This window comes from Petaurus breviceps, unplaced genomic scaffold, assembly GCF_028583685.1.
Source record: "Petaurus breviceps papuanus isolate PSGF00001 unplaced genomic scaffold, PetGlider_PUasm1.0 220, whole genome shotgun sequence".
Lineage (NCBI taxonomy): Eukaryota > Metazoa > Chordata > Mammalia > Diprotodontia > Petauridae > Petaurus > Petaurus breviceps.
The window spans coordinates 3,388,588-3,398,387 of NW_027185876.1; the positions used below are offsets into that span (position 1 = coordinate 3,388,588).

General features: G+C 38.9%; 1 protein-coding gene across 1 annotated transcript in view; it reads right to left on the reverse strand.

The window, feature by feature from the left end:
- Positions 1 to 4,124, reverse strand: part of CLCA1 (chloride channel accessory 1) — a 46,015-nt gene extending 41,891 nt beyond the window's left edge. Inside the window, exons 1-3 of the mRNA XM_069094520.1 lie at positions 3,963 to 4,124; positions 2,664 to 2,804; positions 2,344 to 2,491 (exon numbers count right to left, since the gene is read on the reverse strand). Coding sequence (XP_068950621.1) covers positions 2,344 to 2,491; positions 2,664 to 2,804; positions 3,963 to 4,124 — 451 coding nt within the window. The remainder of the gene's footprint in view (positions 1 to 2,343; positions 2,492 to 2,663; positions 2,805 to 3,962) is intronic.
- Positions 4,125 to 9,800: the final 5,676 nt, after the last annotated feature.

Sequence of the window (9,800 nt, forward strand, 5' to 3'; positions counted from 1 at the left end):
TTCCTTCCTTCCTTCCTTCCTTCCTTCCTTCCTTCCTTCCCTGTTATCCTACTCTAAATTAAATAATTGGATGAATCTGTGATCTCCTTAATTCAGCTATAATCATCAGTGGTACAGATTATCCATGTCTCCCCATTTTATGTCTCTTCCCACCCCATCCCCTAACAAGAATCAATCAGAGGGAGCATAACCAACACTCTGGAGGAGGATTGTATCTTTGAATAAATTTCTTGACATTGTATAGATACCAATGGCCTATCCCTCTTTTTTCTACACTCAGAACATTCTGCATGTGTCTGTGTTTTCTATCCCTTGCATATTTTGTGTCCTGTGTTTGCCATGTTGTAGTATATTTATTACATTTCATACTAGTAGTCTTTCATGCTTTTCAAAATCTTTATCTTCCTTTAAGTTGTAGTTCAAGCACTCTCTCTACCATGAAGCCTTCTCTAATCTCTCTCCTTGGTTGTTAATCATACCCCCCTCCTCACATCACTATGTATTATATTTTGTTGGTTGTGCATGTTGGCTAGCAATGTGTTGTAGTGGAATGAATATTGGCTCAAACCCAGCTACTTATGTATCCTTGGACATATCACTTAATGTCCCTGGGCCTCAGTTTCCTTATGTGCCAAATGAAATGATTGGATTACCTCTAAGGCTCCTTCCAGCTCTAAATCTATGATCCTGTGATCCTAAATCTGACCATGTAACTCACCTGCTTAAAAAAACTTCCTTGGCTCCCTAGTACACTAGGATGAAATGTAGGCCACTGAATGTGATCTTTATGGCCTTCCAGATTCTGACTCCAACTTACGCTTTCCTATTACTTCCCTTTGTGCCCTCTATATTCCAGTCAAACTGAATAATTTGCTGTTCCCAGAGTTCAACATGCAATGTCCTGTCTTTAGATTTTTGTCCAAGCCCTGCCTCATTTCCAGTATGAACTCTCTTCTTATGTGCCTTTCAGAATCCTTATTTTCGCTCAAAATTAAATTTTAGTACCACCTTTTCTGGAAAGTCATCCTTGATCCCACCACCTGTTAGTCCACTCTTAGTCTCTTTTCCAATTAACTGATCTTTCTTGTTCCCTCTTTATTCCTTGCTTTGTTTTTTAATTCTCTGCGTTCATTTCCCATCTTTTCAGTAGGCTGTGGACTACCTGAAAGTAGAGAATCTTTTATTTTTATCTCTGTGTCTTCTAAATCTTATTCAATACCTCACACATGATAGGTGCTTAGTAATATTTGTTGAATTTATTAAAAATCAAATTTGTTGAATTTATTAGAAATTTAATTTATTAAAAACTAAAACTTTATTTAAAATTAAAAATCCATTTGACTTCTATCATTTTAATAACAAGTTATGCTTAGATGCCTGAATCCTCATGGAGAAAACTTAGATTCTTATGTTCATATCTGATGTTACACTGATTCTTAAAGTTTTGATGTGAGAAATACTTTTAATTGGATATGTTCTCTAGAGGAGTGGTCTCTAGGGTAGACTAGCCCAGACCCCTGGAGAACCAAGGCTTTAACCCAAGAGGGGACCTTCAGGGTTCTAAGGTGGGCCTTCTTCTCCCTCTATACTGATTCACTTGGTGATACATCAAACCCCTCAATTTAATTACCATCTTTTTGCTGATGATTCTAAAATGAACCTATTCTGCCCTAATGTCTCTGCTGACCTCCAGTCTCACATCTCTACCTGCCTTTCAAACATCTTGAACTGATATGCAGTAGACATCTTTGACTCAATGTATCCAAAACTGAATTCATTATCTTCCCCCTTAAACCTTCCCCTCTTTTTCCTAATACAGTAATAGGAGCTATACAATTCTCCCAGTCCATCAAGCTCACAACCGAGGTGTCATCCAGGATTCCTCACTCTGTCTTACTCCCAACATTCCATCTGTTGCCAAGACCTGTTGATTTCACCTTTGAAGCATCTCTTGAATTTGGCCCCTTCTCCCATCTGATGCTGCCAGCACTGTGGCTCTCATCACCTCACACCTGGACTATTGCAGTAGCCTGCTGCTCGGTCTGCCTACCTCAGATCTCTCCCCAGCCCAATTCAATCTCCATTCGGTCACTAAAGTGATTTTCCTTTTTCTCTGATAAAGAAGGCAGTAAAAAAATTAGAGACTACCAGTCTAAAACAGTTACATTTCCAAAGCTAAAGTGAAATACTGCTACCCCTTCCTAAATTAAAAAAAGGAATGCCCTTGCAATCTTTTTGGCTAATCTGCATTTTCAAACCAAAAGAACCATATTCTATGTATATTGTAAAACCTAAGTATGCTGCAGATATGATGCAATGCTAGACTTTCATTGGTAACTGTACCTGGTGGTCCATACTCATTCAACATTTTCCCCGATATGATGTCAGGAGTTAAATGAATTCTCTCTCCCACATCTCCACACTGTCCAAACTGGTCAGTTCGTGGAACATCATTGCCTGGGGGATTAGGGACTTCAATGATGATATCTGCCTAGAAATGTTTTTTTAAAAAAACTTTTTGTTATATAGAACATCATAAACAAAACTTGCAATATTTGGACTGAAAGATTCTAGAAAAATAATTATTATTGAATTATATTTTTAAAAAATTTAAGTCACACATAACCTATTGTTTAATAAAAATGAGAGTTTGATGATCTTACATTTTTATAGGTCTCAAGTTTTGGTTTCTCATAGTCTGGTTTTGGCTGCCATGTTGTAGGAATCAAGATGGAAATTTCTTTGAAGTAAAATCTTCTTTCTGTGGCTTTATACAGGTAAGTTGAAGCATCTGACACCATGTCCTATGTGAAAAGAAGAAATCTATCAAGAATCCTTACAGCTCACAGAGGGATAAATAACCAATCATTTAAATTCACAATGAAGATTGTTAGTATAAAAAGATTACAGTATTTTAATCAAGTGAAAATGGAGACGTGGATAGACTTATATTGGAGTTGGAATTTGGTGTTCTGGGTTCAAGGGTCAGGCCTGCCATCCCTAAAGCCCCATAAAAACTGTAATTTAGAACAAGATATTTAAACAGACTCTCATTTCCTTCATCTGTGAAATAAGGGTAGTTTGTCTTACTTTCCTTAAATTAAATAACTTTTCAGTGAGGACATACTTATTGGGATACTTTAAGAGTCTTTGCTAAAGCTCCTCCAGCCTTTATCACTACTAAGCAGTTTAAATCCATCCAAGGTTTGATACATGTCCCAGTGCTGTCTTGTTATTTTTCCTACTCATCCTTAGATACACTGAGTTGACTTTGGTGTCAACAGGGCACGATTTAATTAAACTCCATTTGTCAAATAGCTTTTAAGTACCTAATATTTGCAAAACACCATTGGGGACAGAAAGGTGGTTACACATAGACTCTGCTACTTAGGAGTCTGCAGTCTAATGGGATGTGGAGGGGGGGAGCCATATACGCAAAGAGTTATAATGCAAGGGGAAATGTGATAAATCCAAGAAGATACCCAATGTACTTTGAGAAACGTGAGCCCTGTCCCCTTCCTGCTGCGGTTTCATGGAGGAGATGATACTTGAGTGTATGACCCTCATCAACTCATTTAACCTCTCAATGTCCCCAGCAACTTTCCAAGACCATTAGAGAGCACTTGCCAATTTGTATTGTATTAGGTTTCTTCTCTTAGGTTCTGTGAATTTAAAAAAAATATGTTTTGATAACTATGGAGCTTCTAGCAGACAAAAATCTCTCCACAGAGACCCTGCTGCTTTGTCATTTTTAACCAAGGAAGTTGTATCTCTGTCTGAAGGCACACCATACATTATTATCCTCAATTTATAGATGAGGCGGCTGATGATGCCCTGATAGGTTAGTAAACAGTAGAGTGCAAACCCAGGTCTTCTGTCTCTTTCTTTTATGCCCAACTACATCCCCCCAAACTATCCTTTAGCTCCCACTGTGAGGACCTGTATTATTGCAGCTCTCTTACCTTTATATCTTGAATGAGTTTATCATCCTCTGGCAGAGTTGGGTCAATGGCAATGACAATGTTTTCATAGCCATTGTTATTTAACTGAATGAGGGAAGCAGTTGCCCCCTGCAGCAGGTACAAAGACAGGGTGAAGATCAAATTCTTAAAGGACCCCATCATTGCATACCAGAGAGTGTTGGTCCAGAGGGTCCTTCTCTTTCTGTGTCTTCCCTCACTCTGTCTTTATATATATATATATAAACATCATCTTCCAAGTTATAAGTGTTGGTTTATTATTGCCCTTTGAACCTTTTTCCAGTTAAATATTCTACCATTATTCTTGCCCTTATTCCAGGGAATAACATAGAAATAATAACTTTGTGTATACTCAAATACTTCATTTTGGAGAGGGCATTGTGCTGCAGTTGACCATGCCATATGTTGGGATTGAGGGTGTGGGAGTTCCACACCCCAGTTAACCAGAATGGACACACACAGCTGGTTAGCCAAGGCAAATATAATTGTTTGCCGTCTTTGGAACCCTGATTCCTCCTAGCAGAGGTCTGACTGAAGTCAGCTAGCACTTATAAAGGTGAAAAGGAAATCTTGTAGTGTAAAGATCATGAAATAGAGACTTGGGTTTGAATTCTTGTCCCACCATTCCCTACCTATGCAACGTTGGGTAAATCACATCACTTTTCTTGACTTTAGTGTCTTCATAGGTTAAATGAGGATCTCTAAGCATTCTCTAGTCCTGGGATCATTGAGGTGTTGTCTTTCCTCATTAGAATGTAAGTCCTAGGGGTGGTTAGGTGGCACAGTGAGTAGAGCACTGGCCCTGGAGTCAGAGGACCTGAGTTCAATTTCAGCCTCAGACACTTAACACTTACTGGCCATGTGACCTTGGGCAAGTCACTTAACCCCAATTGCCCAGCTTTCCCCTCTCTAAAAAGCAAAACAAAACAAAACAAAACAACAAAATAAAAAAAATGTAAGGTCTTTGAGGGCTGGGTCTATCTTGCTTGCCTGTATTTGTATCCCCAGAACTTAATGGACTACTTGGCACATAGAAGTTAAGAACTTATTCTTAAAAATGCTTTGTCCATCTTTCTGTCTGTCTTTCTTTATCTATCATCTATCTATGTGGTTATATCTATCTATTCACCTATCTCTCTGGTTATATATATCTATCTGTCTGTCTATCTATCTGGTTATATCTATCTATGTATCTATCTATTAATATGGTTATCTCTCTCTCTCAATTTCCCTCCCTTCCTCTCTCTCTTTCTCTCACTCTTCCCCCCCCCCCATCAATCCAGGTACTAGGTGATGTAGTAGATACAAGACAGGAAGATCTGAGTTCATACACTACCTAAAGCAGTTACTAGTTATGTGATCCTAAAAAAAGTCACTTAACCTCTCTTTGCCTCAGCTTCCTCAACTGTAAAGTGGGAATAATCTCATGTACTTCCTATGGTTGTTGTGAACATCAAATGAGGTAACATCAGTAAAGTCCTTTACAAAACTTAAAGCTATATAGATATACTAGCTATTATTACTGTTATCTTTTAAATCTATCACTGCGTATCTCTGTTTCTGCATCTGGAAGGTAAAGAAGTTAGACTCAATGATCTCTAATCTCCTGTTAAGTTCTAAATCATAAGGTTCTTTGAGCTGGCAGTTCCATTTGATCAGAACAGTCCAACCAATAAAGTTCAAACCTACAAGCCTGGCATTTGAAGCTTTCTACAATTTTGGTTATCCCTCTATTTACCATCCCTTCCCTATTATTACTCTTCTCTGTTCCTTCCAAAATGTACAACTCTGCCATTCCCCTTACTGTTATGTCATGTTATCTCTTGGTTGCTTTCAGAGGATTAAGAATCCTCTGAAAGTTGTAGCTAGAGGAACACCAGAGGCTATCTACCTCAATCCCCTCATTCGTAGATGAGGAAACTGCAGCCACAAACATCATCAGCTTTCTTTTTCTGTCTCATTTCTCAAAAACCTTTTCCTCTTAAGGAAATCCATATATACTTCATCTGGGCATTTAGTCCAGTCTTGGCATTTTATTGTCCAGTTGTCAAAAGTTCTGTAGGAACTGGCTGGTAGGAGAAGATCTATAGGAGGACTATACTCTGAAGCCTAGCAATCTTGCTTACGCAGCTTGAGTTAATTGAATGAAATCACACAGTTAGTGACAGAAAGATTCAAAGCCTAATGGTCTTTGCAACATTATCTTTAGATGAAGTGAGATAACACAGGTAAACCATTTTTACAAACCTTAAAATGCTCTATAATTGCATACTATGCTGCTGCTGGTGATGATGCAATTCATTCTAGTTGAAGTAAAGTTAGAACATGTTAAGCAAGTATTCTGAAAGTAACAGTAATAAATAATTTATGTACATATTCAAAATGTTCACTATTGCTAATAGTTCTAACATTAAAATCTATGTTTTTCCCCTGAAGTATTATATTCCGTTTTTCTGGGTAGGTGATTCTTGGCTTTAATCCTAGCTCCTCTGACCTTGAAAATATATTCCAAGCCCTTGGATCCTTTAATGTAGAACCTACATCTTGTGTAATCCTGGTTGTGTTTCCACAGTACTTGAATTGTTTTTTTCTGGCTGGTACAATATTTTCTCTTTGACCTGGGAACTCTGGAATTTGGCTACAATATTCCTAAGAGTTTTCCTTTTGGGATCTTTTTCAGGAGCTGATATGTGGATACTTTCAATTTCTGTTTTCCCCTCTGGTTCTAGAATATCAGGGCAGTTTTCCTTAATAATTTCTTAAAAGATGATGTCAAGACTCTTTCAGGTAGTTCAGTAATTTTTAAATAATTTTTCATGGATCTATTTTCTGGTTCAGTTGTTTTTCCAATGAGATATTTCACATTGACTTCTATTTTTTCATTTGTTTGGTTTTGTTTTATAATTTCTTGATTTCTCATAAAGTCATTAGCTTCCATTTGCTCCATTCTGATTTTTAAGGAATTATTTTCTTCAGTGAGCTTTTGGACCTTCTTTTCCATTTGGTCAATTCTGCTTTTGAAGGCATTCTTCTCTTCATTGGCTTTTTGGATGTCTTTGCCATTTGGGTTAGTCTATTTTTAAGGTGTTATTTTCTTCAGCATCTTTTGGTTTTCCTTTAGCAAGCAATTGACTCATTTTTCATGATTTTCTTGCACCACCCTCATTTCTCTTCCCATTTTTCCCTCTACTTCTCTTACTTGACTTTCAAAATCCTTTTTGAGCTCTTCCATGGCCTGAGACCAATTCATATTTGTTCTTGGAGGTTTTGGATATAAGAGCTTTAACTTTGTTTTCTTCTGAGTGTATGTTTTGATCTTCTTCATCACCAAAGTAAGATTCTATAGTCTGATTTTTCTCTGCTGTTTTCACTCATTTTCCCAGTCAATTATTTGACTTTTTAGTCCTTTGTCAAGGTAGGACTCTGCTTCCATTATGGGGAGTGTACTGTTCCAATCTTCAGGGGTTTTGTGCAACTGTTTGCAGAGATACTTCTAGGGACCTGTAAATTTTCAGCTCTTCCAAGGTGGTATGATCAAAGAAATGTTTACTCCTTTCCTGGCCTGTGCTCTGGTCTGTGAGTGACCTCAAGCTCTTTTCTGCCCTGGAACTGTGAAGAGTATTTGCTCTCCGCTGCTGCCACAAGCTCCACCATGCCAGTTCTCCTCCTTGCCCCAGGACTACCTTACAGGACTATGACCAAGATGGAAGCCAGGCAAAGCAAGAGAATCCTGCCTTAGAGCCAGAAAAGAGATCCCTGCAATTTCCTTATGTTCAGCTGCTTGATCCCCCTACCGTCTGTGGGCCGAGAGCTCCAGAAGCAACTACTGCTGCTGCCACCACCACCACAGCTGCCACTGGCCTGGGGCTGGGGCCAGACTGCTCTCCTCTCTCACCCAGGTCCCCCAGTCCTTCCCTACTGGTCTTCTAATTTGTCTTTGGCATTTGTGGGTTGAGAAGTCTGGAAACCACCACACCTGCCAGTAATTCAGTGCCCTGAAGCCTGCTCTGGCCTGTCTCTGTCTGTGTGGCCCATGCTGGACTGTGCTCTTCTCTCAGGCTATTGCAACAGACCTTTCCTGTCAACCTTCTAGGTTTTCTTGGACTGGAAGTTTGTTTCACCCCATCATTTTGTGGGTTCTACTGCTCTAGAATTTGTTTAGAGTCATTTTACAGGTATTTTGAGGGGTTTGGGGGAGATCTCAAGCAAGTCCCTGCTCACTCCATCATCTTGGCTCTGCTCGTAGTTCTAACATTTGCTCACAGGATTTTGCCTGTTAAACAAAAAGATCACCTGATGCAGGACCCTGACAAATATGGTAATATCTGATATTGGTAAAGCTTTCCTGTATCACACCCAGGAACAAACCTGAAAAAGAAGGATGACCAACGATATGGAAGCCATGACTGTATCTCTGCCTAAGTGCAGACTGAGTTAATGTTTTTTTTTCCCATTGTTTCATATAGACAGTTTCCCTAGGTCCTTTCATGGCACTGATGGAATTAGTAAGCACTTGATGCATTTCTTGAAACAAACCAATGCCATGCAACCCCAAGCAGAAGATTCATGTTATGGCAGGATATTTAATGGAAGAGTTGTCAAGGTCAACAAGTAAGGGATGTTTTGTGGATATAGTGGGGTAGATTTATCAAGGACAATTCATCTGTTTCCTGGAGCTAAAGGTTTCTTAAGATTGGAAGACACAGAATAAACGAGTCGAAAGTATAAAAATTAAAGCACCAACAGAGAGCATAGGATATGAGTGATATTGGTTATCCAAAGAAAGGCAAAGCCACAATTCAATTGATCCCTGAAGGTACAGAGTTTAGTGGATTGTCCATTATTCCTTTTTTATTAGTTTAGTACTTTGGGATTGGGGAGGGGGTTGTATGTGGGTACTCCTCCTTTTGATACAGATAATCTTAACATCTCCTCATTTTGTGTTGTTCTTTTTCTAATACTTCCATAAATCCCTCATAGAGGTCTATTCAACATACTAGAAACCTTCCTTTTAATTAATTCAGATCGTTGTAGCACTAAGATGTGACATGGCATAACTGGGCTTAGAACCAAGAAGACCTGAGTCCAAATTCTGCCTCTGACACATCCTGATTGTGTGACCTTGGTTAAGTCATCTAATTTCTCAGTACTGGAGGCAACTCTCTAAAACTATAAGTTGCAGAGAAGGTGCCTACCTGCATAGGTAGAGGGAGTTTCCTTACCTGGGAGTTCCCTATACAAATGAAATGACAGATCTAGTCCTGGATCTCTATCCTACCTTAGAACACCTGCCTTTTGTCAGGTGAAGTATATATGGATTTCCTTAAGAGGTGCAACATAACAAGGCTACATTTGGTTCTGGTCGTTCAAGTCCTCCATAATATCTTTTTTTTTTTAAGTAATCAGGGTTAAGTAACTTGCTCGAGGTTACACAGCCAGTTATTTTTGTGTGGGTGCTAAGTATCTGAACCCAGAACCAATCCCAGGTCTCCTTGACATTGGGGCCAGCACTCTTACTTACTGCACCACCTGGCTGCCCCCATAATATCTTTTAAGGCTCTGCTTGATTGGAAGTCAGTGGTGAGGATATGCTTCTATGTATTTATTCTTGTGTTTATACTGTACAGTGGATATTGAGCACCAGATCTGGAGTCAGGAAGATCTGAGTTCAAATCTGGACTCAGAAATTTACTAGCTGTATAATCTTGTGAAAATCACTTAATTGTGTTTGACTCAGTTTCCTCATCTATAAAATGGAGACAACAATAGCACCTACCTTCCAGGATTGTTGTGAGGTAATGAGATGATAATTATAAAGTT